The sequence below is a fragment of the Sinohyriopsis cumingii genome, chromosome 4 (assembly GCF_028554795.1).
Source record: "Sinohyriopsis cumingii isolate HCF-2022 chromosome 4, ASM2855479v2, whole genome shotgun sequence".
NCBI lineage: Eukaryota > Metazoa > Mollusca > Bivalvia > Unionida > Unionidae > Sinohyriopsis > Sinohyriopsis cumingii.
Genome location: NC_142964.1, coordinates 116,422,678 through 116,446,785, shown reverse-complemented (window position 1 = coordinate 116,446,785; position 24,108 = coordinate 116,422,678). Strand labels below are relative to the sequence as shown.

The window sequence follows — 24,108 nt, the reverse complement described above, 5'->3', positions numbered from 1 at the left end:
GAAATACATAGTAATTTATTTGAAACTTTTGACAATACAATTACATTGATACTGGAAAACACAGAAACCAATATGTTATAAGTTTGGAAAGTTAATACCATTATAAACACAAAAAATGATTTACAATTGGTGCACTGAAATTGAATAATAAAAGATAATTAGAAAAATTCAACTCAGTTGTTTCATTAGAGTAACAGAGGTAATTACAAGGAGGATAGAATATATTGTATTCACACCAATTCTGAAAATCTACATACATCATAATGAAGATATGTCCTACTTCAAACGAGCTAAGAAAAAGAATGAATCCATCATCAATCTACTTTTCTACCAACCTATCTGTCTATCCGATGTGCAATCTACCCCATCACACAGAAATGCTTTGTAGCCATCCTATACAAGCGGGACACAAGCGGGACAAAATATGAATCTTATCCCTTCGACCTATCAATGTTAGGATGGCTTTCAATCTATGTTGCCTGAATATTCTTAAGGGCAAGGACTGATACAAGACTTAAGCTAAGTGAATCATTTCATATTGCGCCTTCCCCCGCTTTAGTGTTTGTCTAACTTACCATGTCAATTGCTGGCAAGTATGACGAACAGCTAAATGTTTATAGTTATTTTTAGTTTTTCAATTCTATTTCAATCTTGCACAATTTTCCATCCGTAGCATTCAGCTTGACAATGTCACCAGTCTTGAACAGTTTTGTTGCATAGGACATGCACACAACGCATGGAAGTCCATATTCACGAGCAACCACTGCACCATGAGATAGAAGTCCGCCGATCTCAGTAACAAGACCCGACAGAAGAGGAAAGTATGGAGTCCAACCTACATCCGTGAACAAACAGATAAGGATGTCTCCTTTTTGTATTAGTCCCACCTCACTGATATCCTTTATCACGCATGCTCTTCCGGTCACGATCCCTCTGCTTACAGGCATGCCTTGTCCTTCGACTGTCGGAGATCCAGATATTTCTACATCTATAGGCAGAGGAACTGGTGCGCCATAATTGACTTTCTTGAAGCTATATAATAGCAGAGTTTGAGATATGTTCCTTCTTTTTCTGCTCTTTCTAACCAGCTCTGGTGACCTTGTCTCAATCAAGGTCTTGATTTCTCTGTGTGTCAAATAGAAAAGCAAATCCTGCTCAGGCAATCGACTTTCCTGCACCATCAAATCTGCTAGTTTCCAGTAGGCTTGCTTTAGGACATCTCCCATTTTGATTGCAAGAGATTTTCCCCACTCACGCTTTGCTACACCTTGTCTGGCACGAGAAACCAGAAAGCTTCTTAATAATAACTTCTGAAAGGAAGTAAGAGGACTGCGCAAGTTTTCTACTATTTCTTTCATGTGTTGTGGTTCTGTTCGGATATTGACTAGACCACGGGAGATGAGAGCCTTGAGACACTGAATAAGTTTTGTCGGATCCATGGCCCAAGACAATTCCGAAAAATCGGCTTCACGCACACATCGGTGACCGTGTCGGTCCAGGAATGATCGATATTTTTCTCCAAATATCTCTGATGAAATCAAAAAAGCATGACTTTCTTCATCAGGAAGATCAATAAAATAGTCCTTCTGATTTGACTCATCGATTATCTTTGCAAGATCTGCAAGCGCCGTTGGAACATCAGCGCTGTATACATTCTTGCAATTGGACAGGAGACTGGCAAGATCGGCACTCACATCCGCAGTTATCTTATTTACCTTTCCACACAGAAGAGACATTAAAATCGCAGATGCCATAGCCGACTGGGCATTATGGTACATGGCAGCACCCCAAACTTTAAAATAATGTTCATGATTCGACTCTATTTCTTCCATTAGGTCGTTCAGATCGGTTGAGTGATGAATCATCGTGGATTCTTGTAGCATTTTTTCGTAAGATCGTAGTATCTTTTCAGCTCTCCATGTTTCAAACCGTACTTTTAAAAACCCAGTCAATCGAGAAAGAAGTGACGGTTTCCTCCCACGAAAGGATACTAAGTTTTGCATGGAATTTTCCGGTAGAGTTTCTCCCATGACAAACATCTCCACTTTGCTCTTGTCCGATACCAGACTGCTAATAGACCCTGAGCAAATAACCGAAAGATTAATAAACATTCGGTAGTAAAATGTGCATACAAGCATGGATGCATATGTAGAGTATCCAAGGGCAAAATTACATCCATCCATTATTTTCGCAGCTAGGTCCACTGCGCGTCCAAATAAATCAATTGTAAGAGGCGTTGCAATACCTGGCAACATTTCTCCAATATTACCAGTTGTTAAGCATTCTTTCCAGTCAGTAACTGGAGTATCAAACTCGTGCATTAATTCCTTGTCTGTTTCTCCAAAAACACTGACAATAGGCCTGGCTTGGAGGATATGGACGCATCCCTCGGCAACAGCCCATTCTATATCCACATGACCACCGAACTGAACTTCAATCAATATAGCTGCATGACAGATCTTTAACGCCATTTCGTCCGGCAGGCATATATCCTGCTGAGATGTACATTTCTCACTATCTTGTTTCTTTTCGGCCGAAATACGTTGTCTGATATCCAGGTGTAGACCTAGGGTTCGCGTTATGAATATTGTATCAACATTTGATTTCCCTGATACTACGACTTCTCCAAGACCAGGAAAAGCATTTATAACTATAGTGCTCCCTTTGTTAGTCAAAGGATCTGCTGTGAAAAGAACACCGGACACCTCTGATTTAATCATCTTCTGTACCACAACGGCCATGGGTTCCATCAGCCTCTGTCCATACTGTCGTCTATACTCCACAATATTGAAACTCAAAGATGATGCCCAGCATTTTAGAATGGCTTCAATTATAGAGTCATAACCTTTCACATTCAGAATGGTTTCCATTTGTCCAGCGCTAGATGACTCGTGTCCATCTTCTCCGACGGCAGACGATCGGACGGCCAGACATTCATTTTCATACTCACTGCCGAAGTGGGCGTGTAATTGTCCAATCAAGACCGCTCGGGTAACATCAGACATTCTTGTTCGCTCCATGGTCAGTGTGGCATTCTCGCAGCATTTAAGTAGTTGATCTATTTGTTTGTTTTTAACACAATAATGTATACTTTCAATACTGCATGCTAATTCCTTGTTTTCTCGTATGTGTTCTAAATATGCTTTAGTGGTAACACAGAACCCCATCGGAATGATAACACCTAAGTCATCTTCCATATCCAGCAGTTTAGACAAAGAGGCTCCTTTTCCTCCGACAAGATCACTACGTTTACTCAAGGAGTCTTTCAAAGATATCGCTAGTGGAAAGTTACAAACCTCGTCGTCATAAACATATTTATGTATTGGCGAGGTTTCTATGTTCATTTTGAATACGGTGTGCTTGGTTTCTTCAGTCACTTGACAACCAAAGGCAGCTTCATCGTTTACATGGTATCTTTTAAATGTTTCACCAGCAAATATTTTCTCATCATATTTAGCATCTAGCTGACTCGATATCTTTAGAGCTTTGCAGTCTCCGTCTTGGGTAAATGCCGTTTCTTCCAGGAAAGATTCATGAACTGTTGTGTCTGAAGCGGCATCTTTCCATGTCAAGGGCCATATCTCACCGTTCGGATAGGCTATATATCCAGATAGAGTTTTGAAGTCATATAAACAGTCCTTCATTAGCATCAACATCCAGCACTTGTCCTTCATCTTAATGTAGTGTATTGTTCGAGTTGTTCCGTCTCTTTCACTGAACCTTGAGAAAGATCTGCTCCTCGGAGAAGTTAACTGAAAAAAGTTTTCTCCTGACTGGTTAATATCCAGAGTTCCACAAAGTCCTCCCCATTGATCAAAGCGGAAAGTCTCTCCATTAATTATTTTCTTCAGCTCGTTGTAAGCCATAAGGCGTTCTGCAGAGAATTTCGCAAAAGACCACAATGTGCTATTTTGCACACATTCATATGGATCCGAGGAACACTGCCAGAGAAGAGAAATGTTGGCATAAATTGACTTTTCTCTTCCACTGACTGATTTCAGAAAGCCCTGGAAACTAATTCTCCATTTCCTCAAGGGTTCCAATACTGTAAGATTCATATTTCCTGTAAACACCTTATTGATAGTTTTTTGTTCAATTACATCGTCCTCCCACACGAAGACCTCTTCACTGGAATTCTGAAAGGTGAGTCTGTTTTTCTTAAAGTTGGCTACCTTCAGCTGAGAAAACGTAATCATAGTCCCATCCTCGTGAAACCCGCAGAAGCCAATTCTGTCCATTAACGTTTTATCTAGGTTGTCGACGAGATCGATTTCTTCTGGCACGGTGCAAAATCCTCTTGTGGTTGAATGTGGTTTGCCTTTAAGGAGAAACTTGATGAAATTGTTCCGCCATTTTGATCTATGCATCCATATTAATATAAAGTAAACATATCTAGTCAGCCATGATGGATACATAAGAAAGATAATGCAAATACTAATAACTGCCAGCAGTATTTGGATCATTTTTGATGAAAAGTCACTGAACTAGTTTCAAAGATGAGTACTCCCTCTTCCTTGCCAGTATTTGAGCTCAAATTCTTCTCATTTTCAGATCTTGCTGGGAGTACTTCTGCAGTGAGAAAAGACTTAAGATAATATATTATAAAGAACAAAATGTCAATCAGTCAATATATTTGTTTCACATCCGTCAATCCGCTCAAAATTTAGTTCATTTTATGAACATATCATGTGATTAAACATTCGTTTTACTATTTACTGGTGTCTTTTCATGCAAAATTGTCTGAAGTATTAATGTTTGCTACCAAGCACTTGTCACTGAAATAAAATACTTATTATTAATTAGGTTTAATGGTATCTGTGCCCTATTTCGTTACGGTACAATACTAATACCTACATGTTAAATCTCTTTTGTTCATTACTAACTAATGTTTTGTGCATACTGTTTTAAATCTGCACGCCTGATGATGAAGATATCAAACATTAACTTAAAACTCTAGTTTCAAAATTCGGAAAAAAATACTAAGTGTTTGCAGAATCTTTGTCTAGAAAGACGTAAATTTCATAATTCGCTGTTGTTGATGTTATAACTGCATTGATGGTGATGATGACAACGACGACGATGGTGATGTTGCTGCTGATCTTTAATTGCATTATGATAGTTTCAATCTGATTCCTTCTTCTTATTATTATCATTATTATTGTTGTTTTTGTTGTGGTAGTGTGATGGTGTCGTTGTTTTTTATCTTTACTGTTGGTTTGAAGGACATGGTGATAAAGTATACCCTTTGTCTTTTTATCATTGCTATTGCTGTAGTTGTGGTTGTTTTGCTGGTGGTAGTGTAGATAGTTGTCGTGATGTTATTGGTGTTATACCTTTAATAATTTTTATTTTGTCTTTATTTTAACTTTGCAAAACAGCTGACAAATTAAATTAATGTTGTCTCTTATTTTGTAAGCTATTAAGTGATAATAAACTAAAATTTCATAATCAAAAGACAAGTCTCATTTTAGATTTCAAAACATAATTCAGTTTTAATGCTGAATTATCACACACCCCAAAGGGAAAAATATACATATCGAAACATGTTCTTCCTTCCTTAAATTAGGTCTGCTACTAGCTAAAATTGTCCAATTTGTTTTATACGTGTATTATAAACTTGTCCCAAGTCCACTTGTAATACAAACGCACAAAAAGACGAGGTTTTTAATAACTGATTGTAACTGGTGTTAATTTTCAATTATGATAATACTCCAATTATGGGACAATGAAAATTCAGGGTACTTTTGTACCTGGTTCAAGGTCACTATCGTAAGTGCAAACGGCATTGATAATTCTCGGTGATTATTGAGTCCATAGGTATATATATATATATATATATATATATATATATATATATATATATATATATATATATATATACGTGCATGTTTATCTGGTTAGACGTTGGTTTCAAACTATACATGCATGTGTTCAGTGGGAGAATAAGCGAAGAAATAATAATATTAATAACTTATCATTGTATATTGTCAACACCAATATTAACGTATATGGGGCTCATTAAGAGTTTGAGCAGTATTTCAAATACAAAATAAATGCAAATTAGAATATCATATTTCTCTACATCATAGAGGCCTAAAAGTTGGAGTATGTCATAAATTCAAAACTGCATTCGTGTTGTGTACTGAGTCGGAGAAAATAACTCTTTTGATATACAAATACCTACCAAACTAAGAAACATATGTCCGTCCATTCGGTACAAAAACATGTATGTAGCTTTGTGCATATATCTGTATAGATTACGTCACAGTCACCATACATGCCAGGTTATTAAGAACGCTTGTTCACTGCTATCTCTCTCTCTCTGTATGTGCTCTGCCTGCCAACAAGGTGTCACACAGCTGTATATGTGCAAATGTGAACCAATTAAGGCATCGGAGATAGAACTGACTGGCCACATTTGCACAAATTTGTATGCATGTGCACACATTCTAGAACATTTCGTCTTGCTCTTCGTATATTATGATTATTTCCCTTATATATAAAGCATCCCTAATAACACATGTATTGCTTTAAAACTCTGCACCCCTGATTTCCCAGACTTTTTAAAGAGTTTTAGTCTCTTTCAGTGTTCGATCAAGAGAGATTTGGCTCTCGGTCGTGTCAAGCAGTTTCAAATTCGGCGACAGTAAAATAAAAATTAGCTCTTCCAACGCGAAAATATATATATATATGCCAATGTTGAGCCAATGGACACAGCGTTTATGTCTGTAATTCTTAAATTATCATCCCCAAGCCTCATTTGAGTTCAAAATATTATACATTTATACTAATGTAAGAGCAAACTATATTATGTTATTATTTGTTTTGTTTATGGCAGTATTCAAATGGTTAGTGTAGATTACTGGGTGATTGTAATTTCTGATATACAATTTATTTACCGTGATAAAATTCGTGGTAATGGTCGTTTTATTTTGTATCTGTATGTCCTTTTATTTTATGTTCTTATTTTTTAAACTGGTATTATTCGTTGTAGAAAAATAAAAGGCACCATGTCGAACGGAGAGCCTATACAAATATATAAAGGATGAGGAAAATACGAAAGAGGCGTATCAAAACTTGTAGCAACATACGGGAAAGCGAACCTAAGTACAAATAGGAAAATATGAGGACCTACATAAAACAAGAGTCCCTCAAAGGGACTGACGTTCTAGTGGCTGAAATGATTTTCCAGGCATTGAAGACAAGGCCGTTTCTTCATTTTAATGCTGAGTGTTGAAGCCATGTTTCATCCATTCAGGAGTAGTGTCTATAACAAGATTTTCAATATGACACCTGTGACAGCAAAATTCACAGTCAAATCGACACCACTTTCATTTAAGAACAAATTAGACGTCGTAGTAAAACCTTTGAAGAAAACCTCACGTCAGTACTACTTTCCGTTAAGGAGGAGCAGCGATAAAACTGGCCTCACGGGAAGCTATATTGGGACTCTATTTTCATTTTGAACCAGACTGGCATGATAGGTAGTCTATTGATGAAACTCCACGTTGATATTACCATATGATTAGTCATGATAACAAACCTGTGCTAACGGACGGACGGACGGACGACAGACAAAATACATATATATGTTGCATGTGCGATTGTTCTAAATACGGCTTGACTACATATTGGTCGAATCAACCAAATTATTGGCCAGTCAGAACACTTCAAACAAACAAAGCTTTTATTGACTGGGTAGCAGTGTTTAAGCGGGCAGGTAATATTGTGTTTACTCAAACCAGATCCTCAAAAGCGGATCGACTACTAATTTCAATCAAGCGAGTCTGCTTGTATGTGTGTCTTTGTGTGTGCTTTGGATTTGTAACGTAGTTTAACATTTTTTCAGTCATATCGCTACGATGTCTGCAGTGTGACAGTTTATAATGATGTCTAGCACTGGGGCACGATGCCACAGACATGTAGCATGATGTCCCACCCAGTCACATTATCCTGACATCAGGCCGACCAGTCATAACACTAACCTCTCAATGCTGATCGCCAAGTGAGGCAGATGTTAGTACCATTTTTGTAAGTCTTTGATATGACTCGGCCGGGGATCGAACCCACGATCTCCCACATCAGAGGCGGACGCTCTAACACTAGGCCACCGGAGTGGTCACAATCAAGCGAGACAATACAATTAAATTATTGAAAAGCATTGTATCGACAGTAGTTTCAGATTCTTTTATGAATCTGTTAAATGTCAGTAATGATTAAATTTGTAACTGAATAACTTACTGCATTTGAAGCGAAACAATTACGCTAATTAGGGATCTGTCTGTATTTATATTTAAACGACCAAATGTATGTTATGATCACTTTTCAGGTAGTTATCAAGAGAGTTGATCCATACTGGTGTATGCGGATAAAATGAGTTTACCAAATTATTTTCACAAGGAAGGTAATAAGGAAGATTTGGAGAGAAAAAAGTCACATAAATGTAGAGGGATAGAACGTAAAGCTGCCACTGAGTCTGAGGTAATCATTTCTCCAAAAAGACATAAGGCAGACTCTGTGGCAGTAAAAACTGTCAGATATGACAAAACCGTGAAATATTTATACACATGGCTTGAATTCAGTTTCTCTGAAGGAAAGATGTTTTGTAGTTATTGCAGATAATATCCCTGATACTACTAAGAACTACTGTCTTTGTGCTGGTCGAGGTCGCTGACATGTACATGGCCAGCGAGATATATAATAACAACCTATGTTTTTGTGTTTGTTTTAAAGAAACGTAAAACCTTAGAAGAAATACATGTGATTCATGTTCTTTTCTGTGATCCCTTCAATAAACTAAAGTTCATACATCTAAACTAAAATAGGCAAGGGATTGAAATGTTGAAACAAGTGAGAAAGTGCGTGGGACAAATTAATTTTTTGAACCTATATTTGTCCTGGACGGTAAACTGCACAGAAGTTCACCAATATACGCAGATTCTGCTAATAATACAAATCAATGAATATATCAATGATGTAAGCCTATTTGCTAAGTTTGACAAAACGGATCAGAAATCGTTACTAAACTATTGATAGTCCTAGTCAATCGCATACGTGTGTTATGTATACCTATATTTATCACATTCTCATTCACAATGTGTGTTATATATACCTATATTTATCACATTCTCATTCACAATGTGTGTTATATATACCTATATTTATCACATTCTCATTCACAATGTGTGTTATATATGCCTATATTTATCATATTCTCATTCATAATGTGTGTTATATATACCTATATTTATCACATTCTCATTCACAATGTGTGTTATATATGCCTATATTTATCATATTCTCATTCATAATGTGTGTTATATATACCTATATTTATCACATTCTCATTCACAATGTGTGTTATATATGACTATATTTATCATATTCTCATTCATAATGTGTGTTATATATACCTATATTTATCACATTCTCATTCACAATGTGTGTTATATATGCCTATATTTATCATATTCTCATTCATAATTATATTTCGTAAGGGTTATTTAGTTATGCTATTTTAAATTTATACTATTTTAAATACTAAATTCCTTATCTACAGTAAGTTCACACGTTAAAGATGAGTCATGTGTAGTTCGTAAATTGTTTCATTGATTGGTTCCTACTATTAGTACAAGTTTACAACACGTGTTATGACAATGGCATTAGTTCTAATGTGAGACGCCAAACTGGCCTAATTCCTTATCGGCATGTGGTAGAACGGCTTATCTGTTTACTGATAGAGTAATTCGAAATGACAAGATGATTCATTCAAGCTTCGTATTTCATTTCTCTTTGTTGGCGTTAGCATTCTATATAAAAAAATTAAAACTTAGAATGTGTCAGTCTTAGCAGTATTGTCAGCTTTAGCAGTTAAATTCAGAGGATTGATTAATTTATTTACTTGTCATTCGTTAGACTGATAGTGCTCTAACATTCATTCAAAAACATTTTGATTTATAGCTGTATTCGAATTACAGTGAATTCATCTAAAGATATTTTGGAATTATATCATGGTGATTTCTTATTTTTAATTCTTTCCCTTTGTTTTTTTAGTGAAATAAATTAATTTATTATATACCTAAGTGTGAAATATGGAGACTTTGTGGCGAAATTATTGTCAAATTATGTTTAGTCCTATATCCTTATATTTCACATGTGACTATATAAAATTTCCCATCATGCCATGCGAGGATTGATTGTGTGTGCCTACAAATGTTGTACCTGCAACAACAAAAAAGAGTACCTTGTGAACTAGAACAAATAAATAAAAACTGCCTTACATTTCAGACACGGAAATTAATCTTTGATAATGAAATTTGACCAGATTCCATTAGCGCACTGTTGAAGTTATATCCCCTTACTTCCTTGATAACAGCCACAAAAACCCGTTGTGATGTATTGCTGAATCGGACTTACATATAGGATCAAATAGTTTATCAAATGGAAAAAATTTAATTTACTGTGACAGATTATGTCAACCCAATCATACCGCTTGCTTAAGTCACGTATATTTATTTATATGACGAGGCTATGGATATTTACGAAACATGGGTTCAGGTGCGTGTCGTGCATAGTAAGACTGGGTTGATTTTGTTATATTAAAATTGCAAAAAGGAGAATATATTAATAAATAAAATCAAAGTACAAGGGGCAGTAAATGTACCCAACCTAACAACTAAAGAAATAAGCGTTTTAGTTGAATAAATTGAAAAATATGGCAGTTTAAAAGAACTATCCATGGATGGCAATATACAGTAAATGGGATTAAGACACCATAAAGAATATAACTAAAATGTACGCTATGAATATATATATATATATATATATATATATATATATATATATATATATATATATATATATATATATATATAATAATAATACTTGAATAACCCACAGAGCAAACAGGCTGCTTTTATTAATAAGGTTCAGAAAACAATATACATCATGGAAGATAATAAAAGGAATTCGGTTCATATTGTTAAGAGGAAAATATAAGAGTAAAGATAAAATAGCACTTTAAAATGTAACTTTAAATTGAAATGATGTATGGAAAGTATGTGATAAACAAATCATGCCATCAAATAGGTTATAATATTCACTTATTTTCAGAATATTTGATTGACAAGCAATTTAACAATTTAGGGTATCAGAGGCATGATGGAAATGTGTTATACAGCACACAATTTTACTCCCCAAAACATGCTATGACCCAATGTATCAAACAGAGCGGGTAAGAAACCAGACGTACATATGATAAACACGGAATTATGATCAAAATTATATACTATATACAAAGACAGGGAGTAAAATAACTATGCACACTGCGAGTGAATTGGCTATGTAAAGGTGTATTCTAGCTCTCCTTTTAGACAAAGAGGAAAATCAAGCACAGCCAATGTTAGATCATCATGAACCGCACATGCTAAAAAAACCAAAACAGTAAAATAAACCCCAACAACTCCACTCTCGATAATAGGCATCCCGGGTTTTAAAAAAAGAAACTAATCTGTTATATATAAAAATCTGATAAAGTTTACTTAGACAACTAGATACTACAAAAAGCCTTCTTTCCTCCTTCTTTATCTTTTACTTTTGCGTTTCTTTTATTTTTCTACGCTTTAAGATATTGCCTATAAAAAATATTCAGGTTTATGAACAATAATGGTAATATTAAGAATTTTTTTTAACATTTTAATTCCAGCTCCTAATGGAGCACATGCCATACACAAAAATTGCATCTCTTTTTGGCTGAATTTAAAAGGTACAATTAAACCAGAGGAATGACTAAGCCTTATTTATTTAAGAAATGTATTGTTAAAAATAATGTTGTCTATACTTGAAAATTGCTCAGACTATATAATGTAACCACTGAATTTTCTAAGATCTTTCATTGAACACAATTTTATTGTTATGACTCAATTTTGCATAAATTTAATAAAGATTGTGACTGCTGGTTAAGTACCACAATAATTCTAACATTGTATAACCACACTGCAAAGATTTCTCCTATATTCTAAGTTAGCGAATTCAGTATCATTATCCGGTACAGATATGAAGACAGTTGCTGTTTCAGCGAGATTGTCTATATGCACTTGTCAAGCAAACAATAGATATTGGAAAGGTTGTGGATTCTGAAGCTAATCGTAAGAGCTCTGGCCCAAAAAACAATTGAGGCCATTGATGAAAAAAAGGAATGTGTTATAGAAACTAGTTTAGAATGTTACGTAAATTTCTGGAAAACATATCTAGTCATTTTACTTAACTCTAAAACACAAGGGGGAGTCCATGGCCTAAACCTGTGGCCATTTATGGAGCGATGCTGTATTCTTCGCGGTCTGAAATCATATAAGCGTTGGGCAAACGCTCGACTTAGACTTCAAATTACAGAGTTCCACCTTCTTCTTGCAAACATGGTCAAATACGTTACTACATTTTAAAGATTTTCTTTTGGGACAGCTGTGCAATAAATTATATGTTTGAAAACATTATAATATTGGCTTATTTTAAAAACGATTTGATCCAATTCTCTCTCGAAAAATTTGAAGAATTTTTATTGATTTTTATTATATAATATTAATCACGAAATATATTGTGTCATGGATTATTAAACTGGATAAGAATTTGTATGCATCTGTAATCGAATTATTGATTTGTTTGTAAAGACGATTTCGCTACCAATCTCATTGTCAGTAATAATTAATTTAGAAATAAAATACCTTTGAAATTACAGAACATGATATTTTGGTATTTAAGGTTAGATATTTACTGCAAACAATTTTGGTATTAGTTTGAAATATCGAATTCTTAAACATTTTGGCTAGCGTTAACTAATTCGATATTTTATTATTTTCATCAAATTCTAAAATATATAAATTCTAGAATTGTATGAAGTTGGTAAGCTTGAAGTAATATTGTAATTTCTGTGTAATTTTCTATATTTAAAACGTGTCACCTCATGCTGATGTATTTCTATATCCAAAATTTATAACTTCAAGTGTAATACTTTATTATTATATCGACTCTTGTGTGATTTTAATAAAAATGCTCGACTTAAATATCACATTATAGAGTTCAGCCTTCTTCTTATCACAGTTCAAGGCCAACACCACTCCGCACACAACGATGTAACCGTCGACATCGCACGGAGTGATACTTCCATAAAACAGGCCAGAACTCTTATTGCTCTCTCGTTCGATCTGCGAGTTATCCCGCCAATAAAGTGGGAGTGATGCTGAAAGAGTTATCCCGCCAATAAGGTGAGAGTGATTCTGAAAGAGTTATCCCGCCAATAAGGTGAGAGTGATGCTGAAAGAGTTATCCCGCCAATAAAGTGGGAGTGATACTGGAAAGAGTTATCCCACCAATAAAGTGGGAGTGATGCTGAAAGAGTTGTCTCTAGAATAAAGTGGGAGTGATGCTGAAAAGAACATTACATAAATAATTAGTACATAATGAAACGATCGACCGTGGGACAAATATCTTTCCATAATAATGTGATTAACCTGCTAGGCAAACTGTCTACTACTTACAAACACATAATCCCACTGCTATAATGACTTGTTTGTTTCAATTTCTCAGACTGGACTTGTAACCTGTAGTGTTCTAGAAGCAGTGCTATGCAGTAATATAGACTTTCCCACTGCTGAATCAGCATGTTAGAGATTGGAGATAAGGCTGAGATATTCGGTGCTAGATGTAGGTCAGACAAGCAAGTCAGATATAATCTGTATGCTATGGAATAAACATGTGTTTGTAGAAACAGGTCTTTTCCTCTCTCATTACAAAAACCCAATCATTACATAACCGAACGCTTTTCTCTCATGACTACCTATATTTGATGTGCAAATACGCACATTTATTTCTCTGGTTGTTAATGTGATTTTTGCAATATATATTTTTCCTCGACTGTTGCTCTGGAGTGTTCGGATTGGGATTGAGAACAAGTTAAAACGAAAAGAACTAAAAATTCACATCATTTTAAACAAATATAAATTTAACAATTTAGTGTTGTCTTATGCTTTCTGATTTGTCTTTTTACCGTGTCAGAATATGTTAGAAATTGTACATAATAGGGACTGATGACAATCCTTCCCTTCATGCCCAGATAACACACGGCTAGGCAAATGCGCCTTCTACATTTATTCTATTTATAATATATACAGAAGTAGATTATTAAAGTTACTTTTGTGCCAGTCATCCTCAATATAATCATCAATGTCAGCATTGCCATCATGACCATTTCTCTAATTTACGACGACACGACGACACTACAGGTCATTGCTATATAGTTTTACTTAATATTTGGTCACCATAATATTTATAAATACGGAATAACTCCTATCACAGAACCGCAGCTGAGTTCATTTGTTGTAATATGATACTAACAGTCTGTTGCAAGGCATGATCTGATAGTTACAGTTCACGTAAGGTAAGCTCCAGTTTCCAAACTCAGTTTTAACTCTCGATATTTTATGATAGCATTAGCGTGAGAACTAGAGTGTGTTTTCTCTGGTTTACTATGAGGCGCCGTAGCGGACAAAAGCTGGTCCAATTAGAAATCTGCAGTTGAAATTTTGATGTATGTTGAGAAATCCAATATCACGTGTTGGATGAAACTGCATGTCCTTAAAGTTCCATTTTCTAGGTCGAGACTTTAGATTTTATATGTTGAATTATACAGTGGTGGTGTAAAGTTCTATTTCCTATGTCTTTTACAGTGTATATTTTGAATTACAAAGCGGTGGTTGAAATTTCAATATCATATGTCGAGAATCCCTAATTCACACGTTGTATGTAAACTGTTTGTGATAAAAGTTCCATTTTATATGGTGAGTATTAAGATTTCATCTGCTGAATTTCACAGAAACGAAAAGCAGCCTCCTTGTTTAAAAATAACGCGGTTCGATTACTAGAGCGACCTCTAGCGAAGAAATTTATAGTAATTCTCGACCTGTGAATGTTAACTTTCAAACTGTAAATGCATGAAACGTAATGGCGCCTCATAACTGAATACACGAATGATGTATCTTAATACTCGATATTATTTTGAATTGTTAAGTGGACATTGTGTAATGTTACTTTTAACACCAACACATCATTTCACCATATAAAAATAAAAATGCTGACAAGCACAATAAATGTCCAACCACCACTGTGTAATTCAACCAATACAATCTAAAAACTCAACATACGAAATGGAACTTTCAGCACAATCAAGGTGATTCAACATGTTAAATTGAAACTCTCGACATATGACGTTAAAATTTCAACAACCACCGTGTAATTCAGAAGATACAGTCTAAAAACTCGATATTGTACAACGAATTTTCAACTAGCGTTGTGTATTTCAACAGATGAAATCTAAATACTCAACATCTAAAATGGAACTATCAATATAAACACTTTGAACCAATACGTAAATAAGAAATTCTCAACGTATGACATTGAAATTTCAACCACGGCCTGCACATTCAAACGACACAATCTAAAACTTCGACATAGAAAATATAACTCTCAACCATTACTGTTAATTCAACAGATGCAATCTAAAATCTCGACCTAGAAAATGGAACTTTATGGACAATAATTTTTTTTATACCATACGTGAAATTGAAATTCTAAACACATGCCATTAACCAGCTTTTGTCCGCTACGGCGCCTCATAGTTTGCTTTGATGTTATACAGCCATTAAAGTAGTTCGATGAAAATTTTGAGCTGTCTTATCCTGCAATGTATACCATTATTCATTACGGATAATAGTCCCATTCCGCAATAATTATATTTGCACACATAGAAAAGCCTTATTGACAACTAATTACTTCTGGGGCGTTCAAAACGGTCAACGAGCTATGAGAGTAACACACGATGACGAACCTTATTTTTAAAATAACGCACTTAAGCATAAAAAGTATCAAATAAACAAATACATTTAGTATACTATATAATAAAATAGACATGGAATTTTAAAATAGCGGCTAATGTGGACAAGCATACCTTACTGAAGTTCAGAAAAATTCACCTGATAGTATTTAATAGATTTACAGAGATTCTTGAGACAATAACGTATTCCTGTCTTTTTTGTTTGTTTTGTGTGGTTTAACGCCATTTGTTCAGCACAGGTTAGTTTGCATATTCTGTCAACTGTTATACATCGTTATACAGCATGATAGTTTGCATATTCTGTCAAAGATTATACATGGTTATACAGCATGACAGTTTGCATATTCTGTCAACGGTTAAACATGATTGAACAGCATGACAGTTTGCATATTCTGTCAACGGTTATACATGGTTATACAGCATGATAGTTTGCATATTCCGTCAACGGTTAAACATGATTAAACAGCATGACAGTTTGCATATTATGTCAAAGGTTATAGATGGTTATACAGCATGACAGTTTACATATTATGTCAACGGTTAAACGTGGCTAAAAAGCATGACAGTTTGCATATTCTGTCAACGGTTAAACATGGTTAAACAGCATGACGGTTTGAATATTCTGTCAACGGTTATACATGGCTATTCAGCATGACAGTGTGCATATTCTGTCAAAGGTTATACGTCGTTATACAGCATGACAGTCTGCATATTCTGTCAAAGGTTATACGTCGTTATACAGCATGATAGTTTGTATATTGTGTCAAAGGTTATACATGGTTAAATAGCACGATAGTTTGCATATTCTGTCAACGGTTATACATGGTTAAATAGCACGATAGTTTGCATATTCTGTCAAAGGTTATACATGGTTCAACAGCATGACAGTTTGCATATTCTGTCAACGGTTATACACGGTTCAACAGCAGGATAGCTTGTATATTCTGTCAACGGTTATACATGGTTCAACAGCATGATAGCTTGTATATTCTATCAAAGCTTATACATGATTATACATCATGATAGTTTGCATATTCTGTCAAAGGTTATACATGGTTATACAGCATGATAGTTTGCATATTCTGTCAACAGTTATACATAGTTAAACAGCATGATATGATATTCTGTCAAAGGTTATACATGGTTATACAGCATGATAGTTTGCATATTCTGTCAACGGTAATACAGCTGTCTATATATGGTTATACATCTGTCTATATCTGGTTATACAGCTGTCTCCAAGTTGCGTCGAAATAGGAAGCATATCTTGTGCACTACATTATTGATTTAAGCAACCTACATTGTTCACTACAGTTCACTACCTTGATACTATAAAGCACTGCCTTGATATATATATATATATATATATATATATATATATATATATATATATATATATATATATATATATATATATATACAGATAGATTTAATATCCATACCTGAAGAAATATATACTAGTTATTAAACAACAGCAGAAGATGGTCTTCGTGTATGCATTTTAACTTGTCGACATCTACATCCTTGAGCTGAAAACTTCTCCCATAACTTCGACACTAAAGCGTGAGACAGCATACTAAACTGAGAATATTTACTCCAAGATATATGAACTCACACTTTGAATGTATTATATAAGTTTGATCTCTAAACACAGGCATGCTAAACAGAAGATGCAGTGCATTAATGATAAGGACAGTCATTAGACTGAGTGACTAATGTAAATTACTATACACTACATAAAAAATGAAGCAACTAACCAGTCCTTAATTAACTATGTCGCAGCTAGACTAAAGAGCATAAATATGAGCCTTAGTTTACTAGCAACTGTCATATGTGAACCATTTTGACATTTGTACTTTCTGCTCTGAACATAGTTTTTACTACGGCTAAAAGCTGCCTTCGCAATTGTATAAATACTTCAGTATCGGTGTGACGGAAACACTGCGTGCGGTCTTTTTTAAGCGTTCTGACAGCATACCTTTAATCATTTAACTGTTAAGGGATTTTATCTAGGAAACGTCCTGTTTTTTTCACTTTAAGTTTGGGGGTGGGTTGGGGGTTGAATGGCGCAAATCTCGGCCACTTCCGCCCTGTCAGCTACTGTGCATGATTTGATTCACAAAAAAAACTAGTTTCGGGTGGATGAAGACACTATAAGCAGACCTCAAATATTAAAATGGACATTGAAAGAGCATTATTATGTAACAGGAACAGATCAACGCCATACACCATATGTTGGAGGAAATCTAAGTTTTAAAAATTAAATATGAAATCTGATTGTTTGATACAACAAAGCCACAAACTATATATCTTTGGAATGGAATATGCATGATTCAATTTCATATTTTTACTGATATGAAAAGAGAGATAAATATCATGTCATTTTTTATATAATATTACATCATTTGTGTACAAAGATATGACAGTTGTACGTGTCTTATAAAATCTAGTCTGACCTTGGTAATTTCGACATAAAATAGTCAATATAAGTAAATGCTTTTCGGGATTGTTTCCTGTAAAGCAGAGAATGGCGATTCACTGTAAACAAGCAAGGTGTTATCCAATCTAAGTACCAAGACGTCGACAGTCGACAGTTGACCGATATCTTTTCCCTAAGTGTAGGCTCGATACAATCCAATTTAGACAATAAATATTACCGATTACTTTAATGTCTGCCTTTCATGTCGAGTTATGACATGGAAACAGACAAGATTTTGTCTTTACAGCTCTCTTTTCCACTCTTCTGAATCTACAGGAATACGAATTAAAAGTGGCGTTTGCATATTTCGAGTTAATTACCTGAACATTGCAGACGATAGTGTTTGAGACGTGGTTACGACTGTTAGTCGCTTGCCAATATTGTGAAATAAAGTTTGAGTTAAAAACTGCAGTAAATACAAGTCTCGGGTCAACCCATTTTAGTACACAGGACTTCATGGGTTGCAAATGCTTGTGCAAGTATGTTTCAAATTGGTAAGAGTGAATGGCCTGTATGATCATATCAGTTCTGGAGTCAAATGTATTGTCGGTTAGGTGTGTGTGTGTGTGTGGTGTGTGTGTGTGTGTGTGTGTGTGTAGCTGGGTGGGTGACTTGGATTTTTAACGTAGATATAACAATGTTTCAGCCATATCGCTATCGTTATCAAGAGGGTGATCGCCCTTGGTAATATTGCCCAGATCGAGTAAATTTTAAAATAAAGTGTGAAATTATAGATGGAATAAATAGAGATCTGAGCAGATATATAGAACAGAATGACACGAACCCCCGTGGAAAAACAAACATTTAATCAATTACATAAACAACTGGGATAATCCATTACATTAGGAAGATACACTTCTTTTTGGAATAAATCGTCCACTGAATTTCTAACACAAATATATTCATATAAATAGCTGATCCGTTTTAAATAATAGAATTAGTTCATGATATAATCGAGTGAACGATCGAAGTCATTGCCTTGAACAGCTTCATAACCTGCTTGTTCCGGTCCTCTTTGATTTCACTATGCTGATTTCTCCAGGTCCTTTCGCTTTTTCCCTGTTCCGACCTCCCTACTGTCTCGCCTCTTTTCGGGCCTCAAACTATGTGTGAGTAGGTGTATACGTAAGTTCGTAGATACTTGGATAAGTAGGTACGTGGATACGTCAGTGGATACATCCGTGGAGCTATTTCCTCTTCCAAAATAAACAGAGAAGCGACCTAAATCTTCTGTCAGTTGTCCTACTGGGAACATATCATTACTCCGGTCCCTTTGACCAATGTTTTTACGATGGAATTTCTTCCACATGCACTATCGGAGTCCCTTATATTTTCACTCTTGCAGGAAAAACGCATACTGACTATACTTTTTCGATGAGGACAATTTGACTCAAAGAATTTTCGTGTGAGTACCCCGCCCCTTATTTAGCGTAACCAATCAGGATTAAATATATTTACCGCCTTTTATATCTAGGCACCAAAATTGCGGTCAGCACGACTTATAGAATTCCAAACAGCAGACCTGGAAAATTTCAAATCTGACAGTTCCGATACAAAATCGAAGGCAAGCTTCCCTTTTCTTGTCGTCTAACGATTACGTAAACGAAGGTTTAATGAAGAATCACTTCCTTTCCCGACACAGCTATTATAAATCATTGCAGTTTAGCGATTTAACAAGCACATGTCCCCATAAATCTAATTAATTGTTCTCTGGCCCTAAGTTAATGTGTGCTTCATAGATTGACAGAAATTTGCATCCTTAAATATAACTAAATTTTGCATATGGGTATAACATTGTATTTTAGATAACAAGTGTAGATTGCGTATGATCTATAAATAAGTGTTTACTAAGGTGTTTACGATCCTAAAGAGTAATATTTTTAATAAAACCTGTTTACAAGTTTGGGGTTGTTTCCCATTAGATAGATCTCTCAGGTGGGTTCTTAGAAGAATTAATCTATTTCCCATTGGATGGGTTAGATCAGGTAGCTTCTTTTACGATTGTGGAATATTAGCAAAATGTAACGTACCGAGCAGGCGCAAAATGAGTTTTCACCCCTAAAGCCTGCATATAAGTGGATAGGGCTGGACAATTATTTCATTCTTATTTCCTTCGTTCTTGTTGTACATGAGTCTACAAATGCATTTAATGTTGTGTTTAGATATTATTTAAGAGGAAACATGTGTTTAGATTATTCATTGGAAAAACAACGTGCTCATTGGTCTATAATATTATTCTGGGATTATTGGGAAATATTCAAATGATTTCTGGACAATACCATTTCGATACAGCAGGACTATTGGTAGCCTAATATATTCGAGGATCTGAAAGTCATTCTGAACATTCGATTCTTTAGGACTTGAGTAGAATTTGTTAGGATTATTTTGGAATCAATTCATTATAATTTAAGTTGCTCTTCAATTTTCACATTTTACATTTGATAATTAAATTGTTTGTTACGTTTCTCAAGTTGTTTTTGTGTGTGTGTGCTTCTTTCTGTTACTCATTTTAGGACCATAGAGTTGTAACACCAAGCATATGTGTAATTATTAGGGGCTAATGGTAAAGCTACATTTAGTACGGGTTGAGTGGGTATGGTACTTTGATTGTGAAGAAACGGTTAAAACGTATGGCAATAGTTTTGTCCCATTTCTTTCAGTAAAGTTTCATGCACCAATTAGCAGAGAGTGCGTGAAAGAATATCTTCTAATAAAAAAAATCCATTCATTCTTGTCCACATACGTTGATGGAGTGTACAGTATTGTGGATCGGTATGAGGCGAAAATGAAATGCCACTTACACTTAGGAATAATTCATTTAGTGGCAAGGAGAAGTGGATTTTGTATGTAGTTTGGAGAAATTGAACATCTGCTGTTTCTCTGGACATGCTTTTGGGGAAAAAAATGGATTCTAGTCAGTCCTGAACAACCTTGATAGTAGTTCCTAAAAACGCTACCAAGGCCTGTATTGGTTATAAGCAGCATTTTATGATGAAGACAAAAACACAGTTATGTATACATTTTGGTAATAATAATAATCGCACAGTTCTATTCCCAAACATCATCGCGATCAGCAGTATGAAGAGTATGAACTATTCATATTTTCTGTTCACGTGTCTCTCTGTGCATGCTGAATTACCTATTATACCACAATTGGTAATTCAGTTTTCTAAACATTATTAATTAATGAATCTTGAGTTTAACTCTCTATCATTTTCTTGGTATTTTAATAATGGATTCAAGGCACAATTTACCAAATCTAAGAATTTGGTGTAATATTTCCCTGCATCGTCCATCTGGAATTTAATTTTACAAAGCATGGATAGTTTGTTAAGTTTTGCATATTCTGTGTATGAATGAATATACGTGAAACAATGCAACATATTAAGATACAGCTGTCCGCATGTTGTGTCGAAATGAAGAAAAACTGTCGTGAACTACCTTATTGATTATAGTAAACTGCATTGTTCACTACAGATCACTACCTTGTTGATTATAGCAAACTACGTTAATCACTACCTTATTGGTTATGGTAAACTACGTTGTTCACTACCTTATTGATTATAGTAGACTACGCTGTTCATTATAGTTCAATACATTGTTGATTTTAGTAAACTAAGTTGTACACTACCTTGTTGATTGTAGTAAACTACGTTAATCACTATATTGTTGATTACAGTAAACTACGTTAATCACTACCGTCCATTACCTTGTTCACTATAAAGCACTGCCTCGTTCGCTATAGTGCACCACCTGTTATACTACGCGCTGTACAATAAGCTGATTTCTTGTTGACTACTTGCGAGCCATATTATAAGTTTTCGTTTGGATAGATAGATAGATAGATAGATAGATAGATAGATAGATAAAATCTACATACCTGTTGAAATCACTACTATCTGTTAATCAACAGCTGTAGCTGGTTTTTGTGCATGTACTTTAACATGTCGTCGTCTACATCGTTTAGCTGAGAACGTCTGCTCATAATTTCAACATGAAAGAGTGAAGCGACATAATAAATGAATATTTAAACCAAGATTGCTCTTCTAACACTTTGTCATCCTAAGACCTGAGGCACGCTGAGTTACTCTATCTTCCCCGGGGCTGGCTTATGCATAATAGTGAAACAGTGTTGTCAGTTTGACCTTAAAAATGGAAGCATGCCAAACGGTTGGTGGATTGGATTGATAATGACGAAGTTATAACTTCTCGACTAGGTTCCATTGAAATTAACCAGACCATAGCTAAACATGTATCAGGGCTCAGAATAACTGTAATATATATGTAATAGTTTTGCCTTATTATAGTGGCATCACGGGGACGTGGAGGGGGGGGGGGGGGAGCTGGAAGGGCACGCCAATTTCGGCCCCTCTCTCACCGATCCGTTCCTTGGTAGCTTATCATAACACAAGAGTGACGGATGGATCAATACACTATGTACCATACATAAATTGAACATAAAAACTCTGTCATGTGACAAGCAAAGGTTCACGCACTCCTCCAAATGTGCGCGGAAATCCTCGGATTCTAAACAATGAACTCTGAAATCTAATCGTTTGATACCATACAAGCAGTTGAATGACACACTATATTACAGTGGAGCGGTATATGTGCGATATTGAATTTACTAAATTTCTTATGCCACCTGACACTGGCTGTTTCTACAGAAAAGAGCAGTATAAGTAAATGCCTTTTGGGGTTGTTTTCCGCTGTTTACAGGAAATGGCGATTTACAGTAAGCAAACAAGGTACTGTTCCGACTTTAATGTCTGCTCTTGATATTCACTGATTAAATGGAAACTAACACTACTCTCATTTCCACTCTTCTAAAGCAACTGGAATGTAGATTAAAAGTGCTCATTTGCATATCTGCAATTAATTGCGAGAAAATTAAAGACTGTAGAAGTTGTGCGACGTGGATTCGACCGTCAGTCACTACCAACGTTGTGATATTAAGTTTACGTCAAAACTGCAGTAAATGACAATGTCAGGTCAACCCACTATAGTACAGCGGAGTTCAGGGCTTGCAACTGCTGGTGTATGTATTTTTCATTCTGGCAAGATTAATAACCTTAATGGCCATGTTAGATCAGGAGTTGTGAGTAGTTAATGGGGATACTTTAGCGACAATGGGACTTTAATGTTAAAATAGGGGGGTTGTACCCTGGCGACAATGGAAAATTTAACATTAGAGAAAAAAGTTTGTACCCTGGCGACAAGGGAAATTAACATGGGGAATAAATCGTGGGACTGTTGAGCGCCAAGGGGAATTGAACATGGGGAATAGAGTTTGGGACTGTTGAGTGACAAGGGAAAATGGAACAGGGTCGGGACCCTATTTTAAAAAAATAAAAAAAATATAAAAAGGGGTAGGCAATTGAAAGTCTATCTCTTTTCGAGAGATTGGAGTGGCCCTGAAAAGGGCCTTTGGTTTTCTTCTTCTTCTTCTAATTTCTTCTATTTCTCCACCAGCTTCTTATTTTCTGTCTACACTTTTTCTCTTCTTTTCTTTCTTTTCTTCCTTCTTTTTCTTCTTTTTCTCTTCTTTCTGCTTCTCCTCCTCTTCTTTCTTCCTCTTCTCATTTTCTTCTTCTTTTTAATTTTTTCGTTCCTTTCTCTCATCCTTATCCTTTCCTCTTCATCCTCCTTCTCCTCCTTTATTTCTTTCATCAGAGCACTGATCATGTCCTTTACTTTTCTTAAATTGTTGATCTCCATCTTCACTCGATGGGGACTATAAGAACAG

At 35.2% G+C, this 24,108-nt stretch overlaps 1 protein-coding gene across 3 annotated transcripts; it reads right to left on the bottom strand.

Moving 5' to 3' along the window:
* LOC149801945 (uncharacterized) lies at positions 1 to 22,521 on the bottom strand. 3 transcript variants are annotated; one of them, XM_089956336.1, is made up of 2 exons: positions 22,243 to 22,521; positions 1 to 4,569 (listed from the first exon to the last, which is right to left on the bottom strand). In XM_089956336.1, the coding sequence occupies exon 2, from the start codon at positions 4,461 to 4,463 to the stop codon at positions 627 to 629; it is 3,837 nt and encodes a 1,278-aa protein (XP_089812462.1). In that variant the 5' UTR covers positions 4,464 to 4,569; positions 22,243 to 22,521; the 3' UTR covers positions 1 to 626. The 3 variants fall into 3 exon arrangements, with proteins under 3 accessions (XP_089812462.1, XP_089812464.1, XP_089812463.1); XM_089956338.1 differs by lacking the exon at positions 22,243 to 22,521 and adding an exon at positions 17,326 to 17,404; XM_089956337.1 differs by lacking the exon at positions 22,243 to 22,521 and adding an exon at positions 6,185 to 6,317.
* Between the last annotated feature and the right edge of the window lie 1,587 nt (positions 22,522 to 24,108).